Source organism: Pithys albifrons, chromosome 1 (assembly GCF_047495875.1).
Source record: "Pithys albifrons albifrons isolate INPA30051 chromosome 1, PitAlb_v1, whole genome shotgun sequence".
Lineage (NCBI taxonomy): Eukaryota > Metazoa > Chordata > Aves > Passeriformes > Thamnophilidae > Pithys > Pithys albifrons.
This window is the reverse complement of record NC_092458.1, coordinates 88,648,876-88,675,279: the sequence shown is the minus strand read 5'-3', so window position 1 is coordinate 88,675,279 and position 26,404 is coordinate 88,648,876. Positions and strand designations below refer to the sequence as shown.

Sequence of the window (26,404 nt, the reverse complement as noted above, 5' to 3'; positions counted from 1 at the left end):
CGTGCAGACTGAGTCCCAACAAGAACTGTTTAGGTTTTATGACTGTGAGCCACCTGTGAGCTAAAGGGACAGAAACCATGTAAAAACTGTCAAGCTGAGGGTTTGGTTTCCACAATAAGCTCTGAATCACCTTTAACCTGCCTATGAAGTGCACACTGGCTATTCTGTAGCAGCCCCACTGAAAATGCCATGGGTGTGAAAAGCACCAGATGGCTAACGGGGGTGGAAAGCCATACAAATCATTAGAGAAGCATGGAAAATTCAGTGCTGGCTATAAAAGTCACTAGACAAGGGCAGCTGTAAACAGCTAGGTGAAAAGAGGCCAGAGGGACACGTGGGAGCTGCTCTGTACAAACTGCTGCTATTTCCTTCTCAAAACCCACCAGAAAAGTGCTGAATCAATCACATATGAATGGGCCATAAGGTGCAACACTCCCAAGTATTAACACCAAGCGTGGTTTTCCACTGTGCTAGAGTTTCCAGCATTTAGAAGCACCTTGGATCTGATAATGGAATCACATAAGGATCCTGAGGGACACTTAAAAAGTAAACCCACTTGCTTTTTATATGTTGTATATGCATGACTGTTAAACCCCAGCTGAGTGATTAGCTTAACCTGTAAGTAACATACCAATATGCTGAGGATAAGTGGAGTATAAACAGCATTAAGCCAGGAGGCCAAGGAAGGGAAGAAAGAAAACTCAGTGTTGCCCATCCTTCACTGCACTCCTCACTCACAAAAGCCCAAACTCTGACTGCAAATAGAAATCATGACAGGCAATTAGATGACCAAGAGAGGATTTTTCCCCTGTTTATGCCAACAATTTACAGTATCTTTAATTGGAGAGGTGTATCATTTCCAACCAACTCAATGGGCATAAATAACTACCTTCTAAAATATCTCACAATGACTTTTGTTTATGCTTAAATATTGTAGGTTATTGTGGAAGTAGCAGAACAAAGGAAGTTGAATTCTGGTAGAGAATAGAAGATACAAGTCAGGGCAGGAAAGCAGCTAGAATCAAATCATGAAAATCATACCATCATTTCCATATTCAGTAGTGTTGTGACATTCTTCCTATCAGGGATTTCATCCTTCTGTACTGGGACAGCCATCCTGATCATGTTTACAAGGGAGCCTTCTCCCTCCTCTTTTAGCTTTCCATGGGCTAAAACACTTTTCACCTCCAGGTCAAGTAACCTGTGGCTATGCACGTATCTCGTCTGTCAAAAATCAGCGAGTGTCAGTGTAACAGGAAATAAAAGGGACACTGATATCTCTAACAAACTATCTCTGCCACCACAGCCTGGGGCATTTCCCCCCCCTCTCCATACACACTTTAGGCAGATGGCATTCACTTACCATACAAACACACCTGGCCTTGTCAAAGGAGAACATAAACAACTATAGTTAGAGAAAAGAAACCACAAATGCTTTTCAGTTTTATTCTTACTGTGAGGGTAGTGGCATCCTGACATCTCACATCATCCAATGAAAACTGACAGGGACTTTTTCAAGGCTCTGAGTTCACCTACGGTATTAAGTATTGGAGTAATCTTGACTTGGCTGTAGTGCTTTGTTCAGCCTGCAGACATGGCATTCCCAATTCCAGATAGTTTTGCTGGGTCAAGACTAAAGTAATCAGTACCAACAGAAAGAGAAAGTAATCAGATGTGAAACACAGACCATATGATGAGTGATGTGTCAGGCTGGTACTACACAATATTTGTACAGACCAGTCAGAAATGGGTATTACAAACAGAGCTGGAAAATAGTAATAGTTAAAAACATGATCAAATGCTTTTGATGGGTTTTCCAGAAAAGAGAAAGTCTGTTCAGAAAAATAATGTAACAGTTTCAAAAAACAACAACAACAAAAACAAACAAACAAACAAATGCCTCTAGTGATCTTTAAATCGGCTTTTCCATTGGATAAATATATTTGAAATAGTTGTACAGTTCACAGTGGCATAAAGTTCTCTGATTGCTTGAGTGCTTGAAAATATCTCATCAGTAAAAAAATACCAGAGCTGGGAAGGAAAACCCTCTCTCTGAATTCTGTACATGGGCAAATGCACAGGTTTTGGCAGGCATCAGGTCACTGGATCCACGGGAAACTGGCAGCATCACAGGACTGCAGATCACAAGTCAGGGGATGGAGGATAAGAAGAATAGTAAGGCCCATTTTCCTGCAATGAGAACAGAATAAGCAGCTGAACAAAAGTCTTCTCCAACACATTTTGGTGCAATAATGGTGACACAGAGGTAGAAATAATTAGGTACTCATGGCTTCATTTTTTGTGAGCACAGGGACTGCCACAATTGAGCCAGGAGAGGACTTGCTGACAAACCGGCAAAAAATAGGCCTTGGTTTTGCCTCTGTTTGAAGCAAAAGTGCAAGTTAGACTTTTGCCATTAACCCAAAGCTGTGATGCAAGGGAGCCATGAATGCTGGCACAGCCAGTAAGTCAAGACACAGCTGCCAATGCACACACAGCTCTGGCTATTACTTTGTCGTTACTTCACGTCCTCTTTGGAATGATTTTGTCAATGCAAGCCATATTCATTCCACCATTTGGTCAGAGATCTGGGGTAGAGAAGGGAAGAGGTGGAGGGTCTGACACAAAGGCAGGGCACCCTTCTATGGATCCATTTTTTTCCAGCTGATTTTTTCCCCCTTTTCCTGCATAGTTGTTCATATGTGGGACAGGGATGATGAAGTACAGATACTATTTCTTTTTTCCAGTCAGTGTAAGGTATATGGCAGGTATGTAACATGAATTTTATCTTGTCCACAGGCTCTTAGTGTGTTGTATTACAGTTCTTGGCGGAGGACAGAAACTCTGCCTCTTATGCACATAGGAGACTGTTCTAATGGGACTGTTCTGTGTCCTGCTTCTCAGCCAAGCCTTCTCCTTGGGCTGATGTAAATGAAAAACTAAAAGAATCATTACTCACAGAAGAACAATTAGACTTCCAGGAACCTTCCCTCTTTCTTCTCCCCATTCTTACAACGTGGAAATCAGTCCCTTTAAAGCTCGTGCAGAGCAGAATGGGAGAGCACAAGAGCTCAGGAGCACAGACTCATGCTGGCCACATGCAATCACTTACCCTGGCATCATACTCGAGGACAAAAGGAGGGAGATCAATCTGTTCTGGGGGTATGGCTGTGAATAACTGCTGAAGGCTTTCCACATAGTGGATTTTGTCCTTTAGCCCTGAGACTGTAAAGGTTGTGAAAAACCATGCTGAAACCTGAAAATAAATCCCAACAAAAACAAATTAACATGGTGCTGTTTCAAAACCTTCAAGTTCAAGATAATACTCCATAGTTAAACAGGTTTGAGTTAAACTTGCAACACTAATATCATCACAAGAACTCAACAAGGTCAGGAAGCATGCACCACTGACTGGTAGTAAGCACTGTCTTGAGGGCTTTCAAGCTACTGTTTTCTGACTCTACATACATTCCTGCCCAGTTGCAAGTTTAAGGTCCCTTTCTACTGTTCAAGAATGAGAGGTATTCTGCTATTTGACTTCCAAAAAACAGCAGAATAGTGGCAAGTTGTCCCTTCCAATTTAGCCAGCCCAGAAAATGACCTATTTGACTCTGTCAGAAGCATTTTCAACCCTTTATATTCAAGTTTTCGCAGAAAGAGCAATTAGAGAGAGAGAATGGGGGACTTTCAGCTGTTCAAAGGTTCTACTGAAATCTTCTTCTGTTTTGGGTTGGCTGAGTGAGCTGAGTGACCCTTCTTACCAAAGCCTTATCAATTTAACTCTACCAGAATAAGCCTATCAACTGATTCTACAAGATTTTACTTTAGGTATTCACATCTCTGTCTCTTTGGGATATAAATAGGATAAGGAATTTTTTGATTTGTTTTTGTTTTGTGAAGACCATTGATACTTCTACAAGTTATTATATATTCCTGTCTACACTGACTGCACAGGCTTTACTGTTTCCACATACCTTCTCCAAAATAAAGCACTGTATTACTTCTTGTTTGTCTTTTACCTTGTCTTTTCCTAGCAGAATGAAGGAAAAGAAAAAGACTGCTCTATAGGTCACAAATGCTCCATAATGCCACAAATTAGGGACCAATCATATGGTCCTGGGCACCCAGCTCTTGCTGGCCCATCTTGAGCAGAGGTGCTGGACCAAGGGACCTCCCTTACAACCCTGACCATTCTATTTGACGGCTTTACTTTGACTGCAGTAACAGAAAAGAAACAACACCACAACAAAAGCCTTGAGGGAAACCAAGAGTTTCAAATTAACTAAACATTGGGTCAATAAAAGTTATCTGCCTGAACACAACATTTAAAGAAAAAGTTGATCCCTAAAAACTGTCCTGGAATCACTATGCTGCCTCTCTCAGAGCAGCGTACTTTAATGAGGACAACGAAAAAGTGAAAAGGAGGTAAAGAACAGGACAGAACATTGAGATCAGTTCTTTATTTTAAGGGCTGAACTAGGTATTTGTATTAGCAGAAAGCAGGGAGGCGGATTATTACTGGCATCCACTATTCACTACGTTTTTCTAACAAGACCTCTTATGAGTGACACTTTAGATGAGTTTAATGAATGAACAATGTCTTCTCAATCTTGTACCAAAGTAGCATGTATTTTAAGGTGTGTTATGAATGACAATCATTAAACATAATTCCTGTGGATGTTTAATGCATAAAGGCCTAATAGGGACTATTTTTGCAGCCATCACAAAAATTCCTGTTGGGGAAAGTGACTTTCCCCATCCCTGCTCCCTCAGTATAAAATCTATTGCAGTTTGACACATCTTACTCAATAACACAGAAAGAAGGGAGGGAGAAATGTTTCTAAAGAATTTTTCCACTATCTCCATTCTTCATAATCACAGGTTGTAGAAATAGTAATACAAAAGCAGCTATTTCCTTACTGGTAACTGGACATGATAATTTAAATTATACCAAATCCCTGTTAATGCACTAAAAGTAGAATAAGTTACACCAGAGCAGCCAAAGTTAAAATTCCAGACATCTGCTGAAGTTTTCCTTCATTTTTCATGTCCTGATATTCTCAGTCTAAATAAAAGGCTATCAAGGTAATTCTGCCAAGCTCTAAAACCACAGTTAAAAGTATCACATGTCTCCCACAGAAAACCAGCACAACACAGATTAAGTGTGTCACTAATGCCTTAACTTGGTCATATCTCAAAGACAAACTTACTAAGATCTGGGAAATTTTATTACAATTGGAAGGATCTTGCATAGAAAAAGATGTAAGTGATTTGCAACAACCTTTACATTGGCATCTGATCTCCGGAAACTGCTTTTAGGACTGTTACAGAAAAAGCAAGACAAAAACTGTTCAAGACAAATACAAAGATCATGATGATTTTGAATATCTAATTTGAGTATTCAGGCATGTTTCAGTTTTGAAACATTCTTGATTCACAGCCAGTTTCTAAAAACAGAATTTCACTGGGGAAGACTGTTTCAGATCCAGCAACTCATGCTTCAGCTCAGAACACAGGTTCTAAAAAGCTTGGAGAGTTCTCAGAAGAGGGGAGCCAAGAGGATTCACACAAAAATGCCCCCCAAAGCCCTCTATTTATATACCAGCAGCTACAGCAACAACAAGAAGAAACACATTTACATACAGGAGTATGAAGGAACTTATGCTGGCATTTCACAGACTATTCTGAGTCGGAAGGGACCCACAAGGATCATCGAGTCCAACTTTTAAGTCAATGACCCACACAGGGGATTGAACCCATGACCTTGGCATTATTACAACCAAGTTTTAACTAGCTGAGCCAATCTCAGGGTCATTTCATTGGTATCTTGATCTACGGCCTGGCAGGGAAGTGTTCACACAGCAATTGCTGCTGCCAGCCCACAAACTGCTGATGCCTATTTCATCACAAGAAGAGAACCATTTCAGTAGCACAAGAGAATCCAGTTCTTCCCACGAATACTCACATCAAAGCATAAATAAAGGCAGGATGGGAGTACAAAAATAACCTGCACAATGACATACCCTGCTTCAGTCACTCTGTGTTTTAGGATAACTGCTGAACTCTTCCCCCTGCAAACAAAACTCCATGTATTCTAGACAGGCAATTATCCTCAGAAAAATATGTAATTTAGAACAGTTTCATATTTAGAAACCAAACAATCACTGTTGGCACCACGAAGCACAAGGAGAACTATGCTGATTTTCTAGTGGCATCTGAGTTTCCAAAAGCCAGGATGAAAATCCTCTTGGATCCCTTTTAGCCCATAAATGAGCAGAAGCAACTCTAAGAGATGGCAGCCATCCACTGTGACAGGATTCATTACTGCTGTAAAATGCACATTTATACCAGAAATTTACATCAGAGATTTAAGAAAGCGATCCATGTATGAGGGTGCTGTGTCTGGGAAGTCACATGCATACACCAGCCTTCCTTCTGCACTTGAGGCACGGGTATCTTCCAGTACTTCTCAGGAAGGAAGTCAGTGCTCCAAATAACAAGATGAACGTGTCAAACATTTTTGAAGAAATTTGGAGCTTTTGAGCTAGCAATCTTCCATGGGGCAAGAGCCCTGAAATTGCCAAAAAGGAAAGTGAGAGAAAAATCATTCCCTCTTAGCAGACACCTTCTCCTGCATATTCCCCATCATGTTACATGAGCTGATAGTCCATGCAACAGTCAGCAGCACTCCTACTTGCCTTCCACTTAAAGATTAGGAGAAAGACATGGATACACATTCCCTTTTGCCTCCAGTCGTGCTGCCAGAATAAGATACAAACCAATACTATTTCCAGCAAGTTAGAGAACCCTGTGTCTCTCACCCTCTCTGCTTCCCACCACCATCTGTTTCCCCCACAGATCTATCAAGTCCCACTGCAGTTTCCCAAGGGACAGACAAGATTGCAATAAACACTGAAAAAATGTTTCTCAACCAACTAGAAACATATGGGAAGAGAGGAGGGGGATGAAGTGCTCTTGAGAATCTAAAATATTAGTACTTCCTAGTTTCAGCTTTTCCACTGAGCTCTGTGATCTTACTAATGTTCTGTGCCGGCTCCCACATTTTCAGGAACATCCGAGCTGGAAGGTCTAATTCCAGCATATGAGACCTCAGATATGTACTCCGTGGGACTAATTAATATGCTAACCAAAATTAGAAGGTATGCTGTTTGGAAGCCTCAGCCTCATCTACATAGAAACAAGGAAGCTCCAAGAAGTCTCAAGGTGTCCCAGCTGTGCACAGGCAAAGAAAGGACTCTCTAGAAATTAAGCAGTCAAAGAAATTCTTGCCGAACATGTGCAAACAGACATTTTTTTCCAGGCCTATAATTTTCTCAAATTTGATCAATGTCAGCAAAAAGCAGAATAAGCACAGATGTTAATCTGAAGTGAACAGGGAGGATCACATTTCTAACTGTTTTAACAGGACAAACAAAAATTTTAGGAAGGGCTGCTGCTGACAGTTCATCTAAAGTACTAACACTGCTGCAATATGAGTAGTGGGTATGAAGCATAGACGGCAGCCAGCTCCATCTTCTGTTGCTCCACACAGATCACAGCCAAGGGTAACACCTTACTGCATGACGAGTTCAGTTTTTCATCTCCTGAAGGCTTAACAGGATTTTTCTGCACTCCATCAAAGGCATTCTTGCCATCCTGCTTTGCTACTCTACACTCACTAATCCAGACTAATCTCACTGCTGCCTGACACGCTGCCCCCTCTGCCCTTACCAGGGCAGCTCTTAAGCAATATTCAGGATACATGTGATACTCCTTGTGGTGAAGGAAAAGGTGAAACATCCAGGAAAGGAACTTCACAAAAAAATTTCGAGTTTTTGGTTGTGGTTCATCACCCTGCCAACCAGATAGCAGCAAAAAGGACAAAGTGTTCCTCTTTGAAAGAAACAGGACCCAAAGCTTCCACTCCTCTCTGTAAAGAGCACAGATAAAACAGGGCACAGACAGTTTACACTCCACTGGGGTTCAGCTTATCACAAAGGTTGGAAGACTACAGATAGATCAAAGATGGGAATGAATTTCAAGTTCTGACTGAGGATTGAGAAGATACTGCCTCATTTTGGATGTCTTCCATACACCTCCATGTTCTTTGTACTACAGCCTTAATCACTACTCCAAAACCACTCAAAAAGTGCTTTTCTGTTGTACTATTTATCTCACCTTTGAACGAAATGTTGGGTGGACAAAATACAGTGCCTTCAAATTCCTCTTGTACCTGGATTAGAGAGAGAAAAAATTATTTAAAAGTGACTTCTCATTGAACTCATCTACACAACACACCTGTCAAACCAGATAATTTTGCTTAAGTGTCTGTGGTGTAATTTAAAAAAGTTAGATCTAATGTAAGGACAGATACCAAAAAGTAAATGTAAAGGTAAAAGAAAAGGAAAAAAAAGCAGACTGGTTATTTTTCAGTCAAAGACATCACAGTCTGCAGTCTTTCAAGTGGACAGTGAAACTAAATTAAGGATGAATTATGACTGCCAGTGTTACCCAAGCCACCTCCCTCGCAACTAGCAACACACTTTAACAAAGCCAGGCTCCAAATGCTCCAGCTCTGGAGAGTGACAGACCATACAACCAATGCAACTCTCTAAGGGCTCCAAAAGGGAGACTGCAGAGGACAGAACTTCTTGTCTAACAGATGGTTTTGAGAAGGGAAGAAAACAGCTTCCTTCTTCTTGCCTTTATTAGTTATTTAGGTCTTTGTCCCAGCTAAACTCTCTCACAAATAAATAGGAAACCACATACAGGGAATGACAAATATTTGCATAGCACAGTGGAAGACTGGAACGTGTTCTCTTCCTATTGACACTTACTTGGCATCAACAACATCATAGAGTTTCTTCAAGAAATTAGAGTCTAGTTGATTGTAATAATTTGTGAGCGTATGGAAGTACACCAGGACATACTCCTTCACTGCAATATGATCCATGACATGGATGAAATACAGAAGAGCCTGAGACAGAAAGAAATGGAATTTGCACTTGCACAGAATCCTTTCACAGTTGCATTACATCTTAATATGCTTCCTTTAATTAATCTAAAAACCAGGAATCATGAGGCTGGATGGCACTATGTTTCAGCTACAAAAGCAGGGCCAACATTCCAAGTCTTCAACTTGACTGTAATAACTTGGATGTCTTTTTTGCCTATCTGACCTCACAGATGGAGATAAATTCTTGCTGTTTCCATGAAAAGCTAATGTGACTCATTGTATTTCACTCTTCAGGTCTTGGCAGTTACAGAAGCAGAGCAAGTCTTTTTTCTTGAGAAGAAAAAGTAGTTCCATTAGCCCTGTTTTTTTCTAATAACAGAGGAGTATCTCATTGAAAAATGTCACCCCAAAGCACACATAGCTTTGTAAGGGAATACACATTTTTATCTGCCTATAGAATGAGTTTCTATTTCATATCTTTTAAGTTTTCTACAGATGATGTTTCTAGTATTAACACTGAACTATTTTTATAATTAGTCTCTTACATCCTGAACATTTCACAGGCAACCTACCCAGCTCTAGTTTGACAAAGTCTTACCTTTTCCATGTCTATTAATGTTACTGGAATATTCCTTCCAACCACCACCATCACTGTGCGGCCACAGTTATCTACACCTACAAAAGAAAGAAAAATATGTCCCAACTTCTCTCAGTCATGCCAGGTTTTGGAGTTGGTCCCTTTCAAAACAGGCAGAACCAGCCACAGCTCAGAATTTTGGAATATATCTGGTTTCCAACAGAGGAAATATGCTTAGTGTTACTGCTCTCACTATACCAGTACCTATTCTGATCCAAAAAAAGAAGGCATCACATCTGAAAAGTTACCTTTTAAGGACTGCAATTTTATGTTGCCAGTGTACTCCATATTTACCTAAATATCAAGTAACAACATGTTTTTTATTTAAAAATAAAAGCTCTTCACTTGCAGTTCTACCAGTGAAGCAAAATTCTTCCAAGAAACCAAGCTCTGAAATCCAATGCACAGATTCCCAGAGCACTTATGGTCCTCCTGCAGCCTACAGAGCCTTGTTTAAGGCAAACAAAGGAACTTAAATTTGCAGCTACTGGGCAAAAGGTATCACACAGCCTTGGTATTTGCACAAAGATCAAGGTAAGCATCTGGATTTTCAGGAACCCAAAGATATCAGCCAAAGTGCTGAACAGGCTTTCTTCACAGAAACACAGCTATGCATTTGTCACCTATCTGTCTGTTTATTCCCATCATTGTGCAAAGCAATAAGCCATTGGGACTACAGCAAATTTTATGTCCAAATATGGTGCGAACTAAAGAGCAAAAGTGAACTGAAGAGTTCAGGTTCCCCACCTCTGCTTCCCAGGCTGCAAAGACCTTGCAGCTGTTTGCTTCCACTGAATCCTCCACTGGGTTGTTGAATCTCTCCCTAATCTCCCCATCTACTGAACTCAACGTTCTGCTACTGGGCTATCAGTACTAGGAGAGACATACAGAGGAGACCAACACACAACTGACCTGAGGGAAACAAAGCGAGCCATTTTGTTCAGGAGAGGTGTATTAAAAGTTGGTTTAGTAACTGCCTATCCTCTACACTAATGTCCTAGTTCAGCAGGAGGGACCAGCTAACCCTGTGTGGGGGTGATCAAAGCTGTGTATTCTACCCCCTCTATTCATTCCCCAAGGACAATGGGCCATTAGCAGCAGCTGCCCAGGGAGCCACTATCACCTTCACACCCAGCCTGAGGGGGCGGAGCTGCTAATGGGCCATCAACAGCTCAACACCCCCTGGCTCCCAGAGTCAATCACCCATTGTGTGAGTCCCCGCCCAGGGGGACGGACTGGGTGCTCCCTGAGGGTACATAAGTGGTGGGTAAGAAGACCTCGGGTACTTCTCGTCGGATCCAGAGCAGTAGCAGGACCTCAACAGGAGGAGATCCCCGCTCTCGCCCAGACCACAGCCCTCGCCTGCACCAACAGGTTTTTCTTTTCCTTTTGCTCTGGACTTGGGGGAGCCACAGGGGTCTCAGCACAAGGGCAAACAAACCCCCTTGGGTTTGTGCCCCAGGACACTGGGTTATACTGCTGGGGTATTGTGAGTTGAAAGCAATTTCCCTTGTGTGTCAGTGTTGTTATAATAATATTATTATTAAATTTTAGCTCTGACTTATAATCTCTCTCGTGGTGAGTTCATTTCCCCTGCTGGTTCACCTTCAAACCAGCACAACTAACCATCAGAAAGCAACATTTATTTCTTTGTAATAAAAGGGTAGAGGTAATTCAGACCAAAATAATAACTATCTCACACAGAGCACCTTATGCACTGGCTTAATCTAAAAGCACTGATTTACATCGAAAGCTACAGTAATTCAGGATATGCATGTATCCTCACAGTATTTAAGCAGAGCAGTTTGGGAGTTTACCACACAGTCCTTCACAAAAATCAAGAGAGAACTCCTGCTTTACTGCAGAGGTGTTGCCCAGTTCTTGGCCAGGCTTCTATCTTAACAGCATGACTGACCGTATATGCAGGTCCAAAGAAATACTGTAATTTGTATTTTTACTTTAAGACAATACACATCAGTCATCAGTGCCCTGAGCTTACCTGTCTGGTACAAGGCTTTAAGAGAAGCAATGTCAGAGAGGTCTTCAGCTCTTGCCTGACACAGCCAGCGATTATAACTAGAAAGTTAAAAACATCTGGTCAGATCTAATCCCCCCTGGACTAGCATTAGAATACTGAAAAGATAAATGGGACAGGAGCAACAAAACAAGCTTTTTCTGACTGAGCCTGCTTTCTAATGTGGTCTTCTGACCTATGGAGCAACTATAAAGTTATTAAAGAAAGAAGTCTTAAAAAAAATAAAATTGAGTGCCTTAGTTACATACCTAGTGATTTTCAGCAGGACAAAGAATATGTAACAACTAGTAACTACAATGACATTGCATTTGGGCTGAAAATATCTCAGAGCTTTCCCCATTTAAAAATGTCAGTGTTTAAAAGACAGAAAAAAAAGACAATTTCTTTAAAAAGTCTAGAAGTCAAACACAACTACCAAACACCATGCCTCAAGAGGTCTCCATCATGGAATTAGCTTCTAGAGAAGTGATCATGCACATTACGGTTACCATGGCAGGGAGGTGGAAAAAGCCTCATCATTCTACCATTTGATGAATAAAAGACAAGTGTTTTGCTATTAGGCCAGAGCCTCAGGAGCAACTGGGCAGTATTGGGAAAAGGTGATCCCACTACAAAGTGTGGTGACAAAACAGTGACATCTTGTGGCAAATGGATAGACAGCTGGCTGCATGCACTGGGTATGCTCCTACTGGGTTCATCATGAGATTCCCTTTTCCTCCTACTGCCCCTTCCCTTCTCCCTTCAGGCCAAAGAGGCTACCACATCAATCCAGGGTGACACCAAGCTTTACCCATGTTTACTTGCAAGATTAGCCTTTACAGAAAACAAAATCATAATAAGGGTTGGTCCTCTGAACAGCTAACTAACACAAAATATTCACATGGACAAGCAAATTCTCACTTCCTCTGATGCTGTTTCTGCAGTGCTGCCTCTGACAACTGTCCCTGAAGGATGAGGCGTCTCTGCTTATCAACGTCTCCTTCCATGCGGGCAAAGGCATGGGAACCAATGAAAGACAAATCTGCCTCCAGACCCTCTTCATCTGAAGCATCTGCAGTAGAAACAAAGGCAGTGTAAAACATTCGAGCTGTGCACAGGACAGCAATGCTGCTGATGAATTGCTGCATATCTCAGTGAGCCAACATATCATCATGCTACAGACTAACTCAAAAACCACAACTGACCATGATATGGCTTTGATGCCTCACCAGTTCCACTGACAGATTAGAGCATGTGACTGGTAACTAGACTCCCTTAAAATGCTGGTTTGGAAACTAACTGGGAAGTCCTAGTAATCAGCTTTTAACCAAGGGATAATGGTTAACTTTCCCAAAAAACAAGGTTTGGGGAGAGTGACTTGGGCTTTGCAGTTGTCCTAGTTGTCCCAGAGGGAAAAATAAGCATACAGAGGCACAGATGCTGCAGTTTTATTCAATTTAGAAGCTGTACTGTAGAAAGGACTTCTTTTCATATCATTGACACTTGATCAAATGCTGTAGAGCTGGCAGTAATATGAGGTTAGATGTTTTTATAGTATTGTTTACAACATGACTATGTGATGAACATAAGAGCACAGGCTCACTTGCTGGTGACAATACCAGAATGCTCCACTGAATTCTGAATTTGATGTCATCAAGGAATATTGCTAAGGCTTCCAGCACTGCTTCTCTGGGCAGTCTCGACGGGAACTGAGTTTCCCAGTTTCAGAGTGACATGCTATATAGTAGGAGAAGAGTGCATGATCCCACTATAGAAATTCACTCCTACATATGCAAACATAATAATTTCACAAAGTATTAGCTAGTTGCTGAATACCTCACACTGACCAGCTGCAAACACCACTCTCACCATCAGGGTGGACAGGGAAAAAAAAGAGACTGATGTCTGATGAGCAGGAATAGGTACATCAGGTATCAAGCTGTAAACAGGAAAATTGTCTGTATCCTCACTGTATATTCAGCCTTAACCCAACTGGCTATGCAAAAGCAGAAAATCTTTGAAATTCATTCCAAGTTACCTACTTTTGATGGTTTAAGGCTTTGCCTGAAGAAATGTGAAACTTTCACATCAGTGCTTAATAAATAAAGCAGAATATGCCTGCTATGTCCATTTATACAATAAATTGTTTTGCTATACTTATCTCACCTCAATCCTGACATCAAGGCAACCTCTTTACAGACTATGAGTGAACTTTAGTAGCCATTGCCAAACACTGATCTTTGGGTTGATCCAGTTCTTTTATCTTTTAGGGAGTTTCTGCTATTCATTTACCAGTTTGGTGCACACGCATCAACAGAATGATACAATTTGAAACAACATTCTCCAACATATTATCAACACTTTGCTACTATACAAGACAGGCCATTAACTATAATGCCTTTTTCATCTAGGGGCTGCACAAGATTCTGCAAAAAATTTCAGAGGTTCTAATCACTTTGGAAGAAAATTTACAAACAGAATGAACTACCTCAACTGTCCCCACAAGAAAGAAAAAGAACTGCAGCTGTACTGCATCCTGTAACCACACCACTCTACGCAACATGGCAGAAGGCAGAAGTTACTGCTGTGGAACACACAAAGCCAACGAGGCAGCTTCACAACTGGAGCAATCATAACCTGCCTTAGGTGAACTGAGGTAGGAAAACATCTCTCTGCTGCTTCTTCTGTTTTTACCATCGATTTTCACACAGAGGTACTTATTCCAAAGTTCACTTAAGAACTCACCATCTGGAACACCCGGTTTTTCAGTAATCCTGATCTGCCGCTCTGGTACTACAGGTTCCCCTTCTGCATTGCCAATATCTGCAGGGAGGTAAGGCAAGGATTGTAGCTCTTCCTCCAACGATCGTGGAAAATACAGAGGCAGCAACTTCTGGTAAGTGGCCTACAAGTAAGAAAAATGCATGAAGGGTCTACCACGCATCCTTGTTCTTCAGTTAAACAGTGGCATAGTGGCAGGGAACCCCTTGGCAGTTTGGAGGCAAAATACCACTTCACTCAATGGCTTACTCTGGGCTGTTACCTGGAAATAAAGGCAAGTAGCCTTGATAAAAGGTTAAATTTTGGGGGGGGGGGGGGGTTTGCCACACTGGCAAATGACCTTGAGAGGTCTCAGGTTTAGCCTGAACGAACTCAAGCAGATTGTATAAACTTTAGCTTTGTAAATGAATGGATATGCATGGATAACAGATTTCAGCAAAGGCTGCTTATATTAAAATACACCACTACAGAGATCACCATGATCTGACTGGGGAAAAAGACAAAGCAGCAACCAATCAAGACAAAACCTCCCTACATGGAGGAAAATAGCAAAAAAAACTCTACAGAACTTTATAATACTTCATGTGTTCTCTCCAACTGAATAGCAGTTTTATAATGCTCAACAAGTTAGTTATTTTCCTCATCCAACTGCCACAGAACCTGAACACAGTGTGGATGTTCCGCCCAGGAACTGCCATTAGCAAGTTCAGCGTACAAGAGAGGTCAATAGTCAAACTGCCAACATCTCTCAGAACACAGATCATTAAATATCAAGCTTGCTATTCCAACAAGTAGCGTTTAAGATGTTTGTAAGCACGCTGAACTTGCCCTCTTAAAGCCCATCTTTGGGTAAGGAGGAAATTCTGTAAGGACTTTCCTTTCTGGCTAGCAGAGAGCACCCAGCACAGCTGCATGCTATAACCTCTAGTACTGCTTCCTTCCATGGCTCAGGTATGTGGCAGGCAGAGGCAGAAAGGTTCTGAACATGTCCATAGTGACCGCTAAGAGCATAAACAGTATCAGAAAAGAGGCTGTGCTAGTAGGAGACAGAAGGATGCTGTAAGATCAAAAGTGTATGTGATCTGAAGGGGAAATCCAAATCTAGCTTTCCAATGCAGGAGATAATATTGCTGCAGAAAAGATCAAACATGCCCATGAATTTTGGTGGAATGAATGCCAAGAAGATACCTCTTCAAGCTCAGAAACAGCAAACACCACCTTCTCCAGAGTCTCTCCGTGGATCTCCAGAAACCTTCTAACTGTGCCTGCAAGAAAGATTAAATGTAATTAGCAAAACAGGAGAAGAAATCTACACACACAATTACAAGTGAAGAACTCAGAGTGCAGAAGAGAGAGCCATCTCTGCTCATATAAAATTGTTCCACAGAATGCAGACAAATACAGATTAAGTGGTAGTTTAACACACCTAATGAGTTGCTGGCCATATTGGAAGCCCCATCTCCACTCACTCACTTTAGAGACACAGAGAGAAAAAGTCTCTCTTTGATTTTAGCTTAGTGTGAAATGTGACTCTATGGCCTTGAAAACTCAAGATAAATCCTTCCTTTAGAGAGTGTTGTGCAAATTGCTAAACCCAGACATTCCTAGAACAAGTCACCATGCCCTAAGTTATCAGGAAAGCAATATAAGCAAGCTACAGCAGAAGCTGGTTTGAGAGAAGGTCAGCAGCACAAAGTCTCAACGGTCAGCTATGCAGAAGAGGCATACAAAAATTGTATTTGTAAATCATGAGAGAAAGTGTCCAAATTGGTTGATACAGCAGTATTTTATCAAGTAACATGTAGCCCTACAGAGACAACAGAAGACAGCAATGAAGGAAGTTACACTACAGAGAATATCCTAGTGGAATTTCAAGAAACAGCAGAAGGAAAAAAGCTATTTTCAAATACCTCCCGTACTGAAATTCATGTATAATTGGTTGACCTGCAAGATTACTTTACACAAAGAATGCAGTTCCACAGCAAACAGTTTTGAATGCATGTGAACAGATCTTTTCAGATGTCTCACTCAACAGGCAGCCAGCAGAGAAAACAACGGACTAATCTGTTTCTCCAGCACCAGCAACAATGCTAAACAGAAGGTAAGGAAGATTTCTCCAGTCAGCTTACACAGCAAGAGGAAAACCCACTCCTTCCATCTGCAACAACTATTCTATTGTGCAGTACCACCCTGCAGGAAACTCCAGGTACTGGGTGGTAGAAAGTAGACAGAAGCAGACCAATAGAAATGAAAAGAGACAAAGGAAAAGTAAGAACTAGGTGACTAAAACAGTATTGTCTGAGCACTTATTTTTTATTTTCAACCTAGGAGATTTTCTGATTTCTTTTCAGTAGTCTTCATTTTTAAATTTAATACAGTTTCCTCTTGAACACAAGAAAATATGGAAACTTTCAGCAATGCTTTTTAGCAAGAAGTTCCATTAACCAAATAGCATAAGCATAGGAATCATTTCCCCTTGTTTGTTTTGTTGTGTCTTATTCAGCTTGCTGTTTTGAACTCCTGTGAGCCGCTGTTTTCATGGAACTATTTATAATCTCAATGTTTTGCTCCCTAAGATTAGCCCATCATTTTTCATGTGAAGGCAGAATCATGTAGGAGTAGGTCAGTGAGGAAAGAATATCACTTTACATTTGGATATGATGACACTCAAACAGCAGAAATTCACTGTTGCTTGAGATCCATCTACAGCTATTCAACAGTGAGGCCTCAGCTTTGCTGCTCTGAACAATTTTCTGTTACCAGCAAACTCCCTCACCTCACTGTTCAGCATCTTTTCCAGGTTATTATTAATATATTGAAGACTGCAAGTTCCAGCACAGATTCCCATGCATCCTTACTGATGACCTCTCAATAGAGAAAGGATCACTTGTTTTTATCTTCCATTTCCTGATCAACAATGGTAGGCCTTTTTACAGCCTCTAATGGCATACAGACCCCTGAAAAAAGTTTTCCCCATATCAACAGCAATCTGTCAGAGGTAAGTGACCTGCTGGATACTGCCACCCAGTTCATGCTTCTTTCCAACACACTTACGCAGTGCTATGTGGGTTGCATCCTCCAAGGGGTAGCATCTTTTCACAGAGTTAATGACACAAAATCCTACAGAGCACATTGCCTGTTCCCTGAAATCCAGAGAAAGAAAAACAAATCAATAAGTGGCCAGGTGCAAACAAATGTCTGTCAGCACAGAGGTAACACCAATAATTATTTCCCTGACTCTACGCAGCAGTAACTCTCTTTCAGGTTTTTGCAGATGGATTCTTCCCTGGCAAGATGTATATATACCACCACTAAGCAGAGAAGGAAAGAACCATTAATTATTCCACACTGTTTCCTCTGGTGCTTGCTCTCAAATTTCTCCTTCTACCTCAGCTACATTGTTCCTGCAATTTCTCATATCCTAAATGAAGTTCTTCCCTCAAGCTCCCAGCAATCCTTTCCAAAACATTTTCCTTCCTGTATAGGATTGACAGTGAGAAGAAGGAAGGGAAGAGAGGGTGCTCTGTATTGCAAGAACTCCCCTGTTCCTTCATCTGACCTATTACTTGTTTTGTTAGAGGCCTGGACACAGATCCAGGTGGCTTATTCAATCTGTGTGTGTCTATGATTAGACAACCATCAGAATGGAGTGACACATACTTCAGAGTCAGTAGAATGCTTCCAGCATTCAGCCACATTTACAGAAGAGTAAAGCAGAGCTGCTGCCAACAGTCACCAGACAAGTTTGAGCAAGCTCAGAGTTGGTAGACAATTTCACAAATACCAAAAGTTACTCTAGCAAAGAGATTGACTGAAAGCCATTCAGTGTGCAGAAGTATCAGAATTTTAAAATTGTTTTTAACATGTTTCAGTCCAGGCCTGACTTTGCTTATTACTTCAAACGCAGAACAAAACCAGCACATGCTTTCTAGAAACGTTAGCTGTAATCTTGATTATGAAACAGTTACTATTGCACTGTAACGCACATCCAGCCCTGAAAGAAGTGATCTTCCCATTCCTATGAAATTGTTAAGTATATTTTCTGACACTGCTATTGTTCAGGTACATTTTGTGCCTGCTACCATTACAACAGTCATCACAGGAGAAGAATAGAATACAGGAAAGAACACAGAAAACCAGAAAAAAACCCAAACCTGTTAGTTAAGAGGAAGTAGAATATACCAGAGATGAAAGAGAAAACAACTACAAGCCCAGCTGCAGCAACTGTAGATTTAGAAGTAACCTTACACCTTGACTCAGAATTCTAGGGGTTTGTTGTTGTATGAAGGCAGAGAGGTCAGATTTATGAACTGATTCAGCAGTCAGATTTGCCTGTGGGTATGTCCACTTGGCTGCAGATCACACAAAGTTGTTGCTTGAGCAAGCTCATTTGAAGCTTTTTGCAGCACAGAACCCAGTGTAATTATTAATGTTTCTCCTTCAAATAATTGAATCCTGCACAGCTCTAGCTACACCTTTTCAGGATTTGAACCAGCTCAGATCTCTCTGCACATTTAATCTACACCACAGCACAGATAACAAAAGGCACAAAGCACACCATGAAGCCACTAATGTTTCCATGTACTTCACCAAACCCAGTTTACATGAGAGGATATTTGCAGGTGCTTGGCCTTTGTGCAGACTCAGATTTCCCGAGCAGATGCAGTACAGATGGCAAAGCCTTGTGCAAGTTGTGGAGCGCTTACTTTGCGAGCTGCAGGACGTTGCGGTAACAGCTGTACAGAGAACTCTCGGCCGCTGTGCGATAGCGGCTCTTGTACTTGGGTCCCACTGTGTGAATGATGAAACGGGCAGCCAAATTAAACCCTTTGGTGAGCTTTGCCTCGCCAGTCCTGCAACCTGAGAAAAAATAAAACACAAGGATAAACGCCCATGTCATGGTAAGAAAGCCAGAAGTATTCAAGACCTTGAGTCTCTGAAGTCAGACAACTCCACTTCATATAGAGAAGTCAGTATGTTAGACATCAAATATTAAGGATAGCACCCGATCTTATACCAGCTGCTTTGCATCACCTAGTCAGGCTGAGAAGGTGAGAATTTTGCTCATTCCTTTCCATTATAAAACTATGCATATAAAGACAAAACACAAACTGCTAGAAAAGCTGTCTTAATTGCAGTGCTTACTATGCTACATACAGAGCCAAGGAAGAAATGATTTAATAATGTGCAGAGAACTGATGCAGAAACATACTATACAGCCAGCAGTAAAAAGTCCTTCTGAATTTAACAACTTGGTCTGGGGAGACTGCTTTTTGAATAAAATGACTGCAAGTCTCAAACAAACCAGTTGTTGGCAAAGCTATTAAAAATGAATAGCTCAAACACTTGTTCCATTTATGCTCCCAGAATGAGGTAGATTGCTTTGTTTTGCAAGTTTTTTCCTGTCCACAAGGCAGAAGTATGATTCTCATGGAGATTTTATATGTCTAGTCCCAAGGCAAGGAAGTTCAAGAGATACACTTAATTGTTCTGTTCACAGCATCCTCCAGTTATATACTCCAAGAACAGACACTGTGTTTGAAGCCTGTTCTTCCCTCCACACCTGGAAGAAAAGTCTGCTAGACCTTCCCCTCCTCACCTAAATCTAGTCCGCTCTAGCTCTGGACAGCTGAAGTATGTCTAGTTTCACTCTTTGACTCTGTCAAAGGCAAGTATTTTCAAACCTTCTTCATTCTTCTTGTACAGCTGCACTTCAGCTTTCTGATCTGGCTGAAAACTAGTATTTTCACTGGATTAGCTTTCAACCTGATCATCTTGTAGGTTGCTAGTGCCTACAACAAGGAATGAGACATGAACAAGCAGCTGCAACCACCCTTCTGGCAGCAGCATTGCAGTAGTTTGGCATAAGCTGCCCACTGAACAGGAATATTCCCCTCTCCAATTCCACTCTTTCCTCGTGGTGCTCAGGCAGGCTATCAACATGGATGAAAGCATATTTTAGGAGAAGAGGCATTCCAGGTCACTAATCTTCGTTCTTTAAAACTTTGAGCATGTCTTTTTAATGGCAACAATATTTTGCCTTTAAGCCATCATCTTGTAAAAACTTTTTGATCCAATAAATCACATCATTAGCTTCTACAGACCTCCACCTTCCTTCTTCTGGGTTAATCAGAAGGAATACAACAGCATACTGCAATTAAGCATACTCTTCTGAATTTGTGCACATCCTCTAAGACAGCTCAAGACAGCAATCAAATAATCATAATACGCAAAAAGTAGAACCCCAAACTGAAACAATGTATCAGATATTAAGTTACTATTCTTCCTCCATGGTCCACTCAAGCAAAGGCCTGCAGCAAAAACTGTACTGTGGAAAAAAAGGAATGAAGCAAGTTTGACTGAGGGTATAGTTGTGAATTCAGTAGGGAAACTAATAAATTTAGACAACCAGATGTAGCATCAGTAATCTCTAACTTTGCTTAGATCACATTTCATACTTTCCAATGCCTTATGGCTGGAGATCTCTACAAAACGCACAAAACTAAAAAGAACAGTACTATTCCTATTTTAAGATACAGGGGGAGGTGAGATGCACAAGTCAAAGTCTGTGGCAAAACTGGGAACAGAGTCAAGACCTTATATTTTATCTGATGAGGTTTCAGGCATTAGAATAGCTTTACTCCAAGTTTAAAATGGAAACTGTGAATCCTCTACAAAACGTGTGTGGCAGAAAAAGTGTGTCACTGGAGTTGTAAGACTACTGTGCATTGCTGTTACAGAAGGTCTTTATTAGACTACAAGTATGTGTTGATAGCCAAACATATATCAATAGTACTTCTTCTGCAAGCCTACCCTTGGCTGTAATATTTCTTCATTAACCAAAACTAACACTGCTCCCAGGAACACTTAAGTTAGCAGAGTCTTAAAGAAAGCATAGGCCTTGAAGGGTCAGCAGGTCACATGCTTTAAGATGATGGTTTTTCTTGGAGTCTATGAAGTGCGAATATATATCAAGCAGAAGAGACCTAACTGAAAATACACCCATTTTACAGCTCTAGAGCACAGACTGTACATTTTTACTTTTTTAGCACATTCTCTTATGAAAAAAAATTCAAGGCTAAATTGGAAAGAGGGCATAAAAAGAAGCAGAGGGGACAGAAAAATGATAAACTCATTTTTTAACTAAGCTCTCCATCCACTTCTACTGTGACAAATACACTGCAGGTGCTGAAAAGCCAAAGCTGTAACCCACTCTCTTCTCCCAACATACGTCAGTAGGGTGTCACAGAATAAGTACAGGGAGATGTAAACAGAACACTGAGTGCATTACAGTGAGAAGACATCAGTATTTTCACTGGGGTGGAGGAGGCAAAGCTATACATAATTCAGCATGGTAAAAGGCGATTTAAGAAGCTAAGTCAAACAACTTCCTACAGAGGTGACAGATCTCAAATTTTAAGGACTCCTTGAAACGTTGTCCTCTTCCCACATCACAGTGAACACAGAAAATCCAATTTTATTTCAGCAGAGTTCTGGCATATGTAGCAGGGTTGTAACTACTCTGCAGCACTTGCTGTATTTTAACAGTCATTTCCACATAGAGAACACACTGAATTTTCACTCTGCTATGAAATGGCTACTCTTCCTCCTGATTTACTTCCAGGTTACTCACAAAAGCCTGATTTTATAAGAACAGAGGATGTCTCTTCAATTATAGTTTAAGCTGCAAAGAGTTTATCTTAGGAATATTATGGCTCTTCTATCCATTTTATTACTACATCTGGAGACTCAGCTGTTACCCAGCAGAGTGAGCAGTACTGCACAGGGACTGGCTGGGTCTCAAAATTCAGCTCCATACCACGAACTAGAAATGTGAATTTTTATCAGTGAACCTTATTAGACTTCTGTATGTCCTTGGATAACTATAAACTCTTTGCTTCTCATACACAAAACAAGGAAACTCTTAACTCCCAGTGCCTGTTAGATGAAAAAAAAAGCTGCGTACTTTTAAATCTCATTATCAGCTGTAAACTCTGTTAACAAAGAATCTTGGCAAACCTCCTCATCCATTTCCAGAATAGCCTTGCATTAGGGCTGGTCTTGCAGTGGACAATTGAACTACTCAATTTATGAAATCACAAAGACTCTATTTAGGCATGCAGTGTTTTATCAATTAATCTATTTTTGTCCTAGTCTTCTGAAAGATTGTGTATAAATTAATATCCTGAAAGAGTAGATACACAAAGTGTAAAATAGAATCCACTTAATTTCTGCAGCAGTGAACTTCAGTTCTCATCTTCCACAGTGTACACACTGAGCAGGATAAAAGCAAAATCTGAAGATGTACAAGACTGGTCCCTTTAGCAAAAGCTCTGACAAGGTAACTGCTCAGAGTGGCTTCAGATAACAATGGGAATTACTGTATCAGAAAGTAAGTGCTCATCAACTCAAATATCTACAACAGATTTTTAATTATCTGTAATGTGAACAGCAAAAAGAGACTAATTGGCATGTGTTTCCTCCATTTTTTTCACATTAACACCAGCTGTTGGGGAGGAGGGAGAAGCTGTACTTTTTTAGTTTATTACCCAATCCTAATGCTCTGTACTGTGCAAGGACAGTAGATTTCAATAAGATACAAATGTCTCTGGCCACTCACCTTTGAGCTTCTGCAGTTCATCCTTCAGGTCAGGCCCAGCATGCATGAATATACTTTCAGATACTGGATTCTTATCGGTGAGAGTCTCATTACTGGTATTTACAATTGCTGTGCAGTTCAGTAACGCCACATCTCCTTTCCTGAGGAAACAGTTTTTTCAGGCTAAATGCATGATTGAGCAGGATATACTCAAACAAGTGCTGACAAGCAAGGAAATGCCAAGTTACAGGAAAAGCATCAACAGGACCCCAGTGCCTGCTCAGCATAGCACACCCTCACGTGCTCACCATGCCCAATCATCTTTTGCCTCTGCCTGATGAAGACAGAGTGCATGCTGTCAGCACCTTAGAAATGCCCAGCCTCACCAGGAACTTAGGGATGTATGTAGAAGAGGCACTGTTCTAGCTGTACATAGAGCAGCTCAGACAGCAAACATGCAAAGCAGCTTGTTAAACTGATGGAGCATAACACGTTCCAAAACCCCACCTATTTTCCCTTGGGATAAGAGGACAATACTTGAGTTACATTACTTTCAAAACATCAAAAATTTTTCCATTGTACTTCTTTTGGTTTGCTTACACACTGTTCAGGGCACCTTTCTGCTGCTGCTCTTCCTCAGACCACTGTGGATCTAGAGTGATGCTGCAGCTGGACAAGTTTTCTTTGCTTTTGTTCCCAACTTGTGAACCCACAATTCAATCATGTTCATTCTGCTGTTTAAGGATCAGACATGCAGAAGATAAACAAAGCAGAGATGCATAAGAGATAGAGGAGTAGCAGAACTGACCTGCTTTTTGTCACAGCAGCAGCCATTAGGGATTTTGGGATCAAAGAGCATAGGAAGGGAAATAAAGATTCCCATGCACAGGAGGAGATTCAAATAGGTGTTGAAATTGCACATATTTATTACACCCAAGCCCAAGTCACAAGAGATGTTTAACCTTTTACTCCTCTCTTCCTTTACTTAATCGAGTTCAGGAAATCCATGTACAGTTCCATTTCCTGCATGTATTAACCAGAAAGAGGTTCCCTGAATCTGTGTCCCTGAGAAATCCACTCTTCACATTGATTAATAAAGAGTTACTCATCTAGAGAGCAGGCTTAAGTATCTGAGTTACACTAAATAAAAACTGATGGAGTAAGTTCACCTCAGCTCACTGTACTTTATCAACAGATTTTGGTAGGAAATCATGGAGACAAAGCACAGAATGTTGGGGGAAAGGCACGAAGAGCCTAAAGCAAGCCACATGAACCATATGAAAGAAAGAAAAACTGATTTAAGACAAAAAAGTGAAAGCGGAATAATGACAACAAATACAGAAAAATAGCTAGTAGACAGCAAGTATATTTAAAAAAATTTAAAGCATCATATCAAAGTGCCCAAATAGGTTTTGGTATTAAGCAGACAGTATCACAGTAGGAAGTACAGCTCCAGACTGCTGCATCAAAGACTGCCTATGAGCAAGCAATTTATAACCTGTGGTGGAGCAAAATCTCAGACTTGTAAATTTACAGAGAACAAAAAGATTATTTTCTTTCCAGATCAGTAATGTTTGAAAGAAGAGAAAATTTTAAGCCTTTATTCCACAGCAGTGATCATTATATGAGGCAATCAGATGCTGTAGTAAATGGAGAAGTGATGACAGACACACCAGGGCCACACGGAACTTACCATAAGATTATTTTTTCATTGATGTCTTTCCTGTATGGAAAAGGTGATCTAACATCAACTTGAGCCTTTCCAACAGGATTTTGGTGAGAGTCCAGCTGCTTGTCCTCGTAGGCATCAGTCCAGCCTGGCAGAGTGTCAATATCCACAAACTGGGAAGGAGCACCCAAGGGATCCATGGGATGGAAACAACAACTCCCTTCCTCTGCTAACTTGTCACACTCCAATTCTCACTGGAGTCTTCCAGGTGCTTTAAAGAAAGAAAATCAAACCAAGTCAGCAGCTGCTCACTAAAAGTACTGCCCCTGTGGAGCCAGACCTTTCACAAGACTGCAACACAATTACAGCCACTAGGAAACAAAAAAAGATTTCCCACTCAAGCACCCTATTTCTGCTTTGTCACCCGTATGCAATAAGACAATGCAAATACTCGCAGTGAGACAAACCTTTTCCAACAGTGCAAGGTGAAAACACCTTCTCTAGTGAATTGGTCTAACTGGCTTGTAATCTTGCGTTTTGGAAATAGTGACAACAAATTTGCAAGTTTAGAATGGACCTCAGTCCTTCTGAATAGCGTTATTGCTCCAGCTATATAAAAAGCAAATTTGTGGCAGAGTATGTATCACCTATTCCTTCAGAGATACTGGTATAGCCCAGAACCATTCTTGGAAAAAAAATAAAAATACACAACTTCCCAAATAACAATGTCTCAACCCCCCCAAACTTACAAATGAAAACATCCTCCCTCCCCCCAAATCATCCAGCTCTGGCAGTTCAGTGAATTCTGAACCACTGCAAACCAGGGGTACTGTCACACAGTCCTTACTGTGCACTCTGGCACAAAACCCCTTCGCCCAAATACGTTTTGCAAGAGTAAAGCTGTAAATTTGAACGCTGGCCCAGTGAATTTGAAGACTGAACTCTGCCATCAGACTGGGGTTTTTTTAAAGCCTGAGATGACACTGGTCTTCTGCAGACACACCTACTACTTAACCCTTTTCAGAGGTTCGTAATGGATAATAATTTTAAAAAGATTGCACCCACAAGGGGTAATTGCGAAACGTGAATTATAAAGCACGTTCATTAACCAGGAGACAACAACAAAACAAAGCAACCAGACATCCAAGCTCACACTGAGGGGTAAATAAAGGCTGACAATAGGACAAGGACAGCTATAAGAGCATCCAAATAAAATTTTTGCCACAAGGAGCTGGGAGAGAAAGGCGAGGAGCAAGGAAGGCGAGGGGCAAGAAGGGAAGAGGGGTTACAGTGGCTCCCAGCACAAGCTCATCCAGGCGGCACTCCCTCCCGACGAACAGCCCGGCACAGGGGCTGGGTGCGGCAGGAGGATGCGGCTCCTCCGGGATACCTCCCCCCGCTCATGCCCGGGCCCTGCCGCGGCCCCGGCGGGGTGAGGCGCTGCAGCGGGCACCGAGCTGCCAGCGGGCCCCTGCCCGGGCGGACGGCGCTGCCTCCGCTGCCTCCCGCACCCGGGACACCGGCCTGGCCCCATCCGCTCGCTGCCCCGGTGCTGTCCCCCGGCGGCACCGCGCGGCCACTCACGGGCAGAGCCGCAGAGCCGCCGCCAGCCCCTCCCGGCCACAGGGTCCCGGCCGGCGCCGGTGTGGCGACATCACCCAGGACAGCGCTGCGGCCGCCGCGCTTCCGCTTCCCTTGCGGGCGGGGCTTGGTCGCCGCACTGCCCGCCAGGCCCGCCCCACCGCACT

General features: G+C 41.6%; 1 protein-coding gene across 1 annotated transcript; it reads right to left on the bottom strand.

The window, feature by feature from the left end:
- Positions 1–1,411: 1,411 nt before the first annotated feature.
- GDAP2 (ganglioside induced differentiation associated protein 2) lies at positions 1,412–26,358 on the bottom strand. The gene is made up of 14 exons (XM_071559577.1): positions 26,241–26,358; positions 24,681–24,927; positions 23,009–23,148; positions 19,095–19,248; positions 17,443–17,531; positions 15,577–15,653; positions 14,353–14,512; positions 12,529–12,679; positions 11,593–11,669; positions 9,555–9,631; positions 8,838–8,977; positions 8,179–8,233; positions 3,113–3,256; positions 1,412–2,190 (listed from the first exon to the last, which is right to left on the bottom strand). The coding sequence occupies exons 2-14, from the start codon at positions 24,854–24,856 to the stop codon at positions 2,143–2,145; spliced, it is 1,488 nt and encodes a 495-aa protein (XP_071415678.1). The 5' UTR covers positions 24,857–24,927; positions 26,241–26,358; the 3' UTR covers positions 1,412–2,142.
- Between the last annotated feature and the right edge of the window lie 46 nt (positions 26,359–26,404).

What these genes read in the sequence shown, in the direction of transcription:
- GDAP2 (XM_071559577.1), bottom strand. Translation starts at nt 24,856, where the DNA reads ATGGATCCCTTGGGTGCTCCTTCCCAGTTTGTGGATATTGACACTCTG. An exon ending in CAGAAACAGCATCAGAGGAA is followed by an intron (nt 11,670 to 12,528) that starts GTGAGAATTTGC and finishes TTAACTTTCTAG; the next exon opens with TTATAATCGCTGGCTGTGTC. An exon ending in TCCTCGAGTATGATGCCAGG is followed by an intron (nt 2,191 to 3,112) that starts GTAAGTGATTGC and finishes TTCTCATTGCAG; the next exon opens with GAAAATGGGCCTTACTATTC.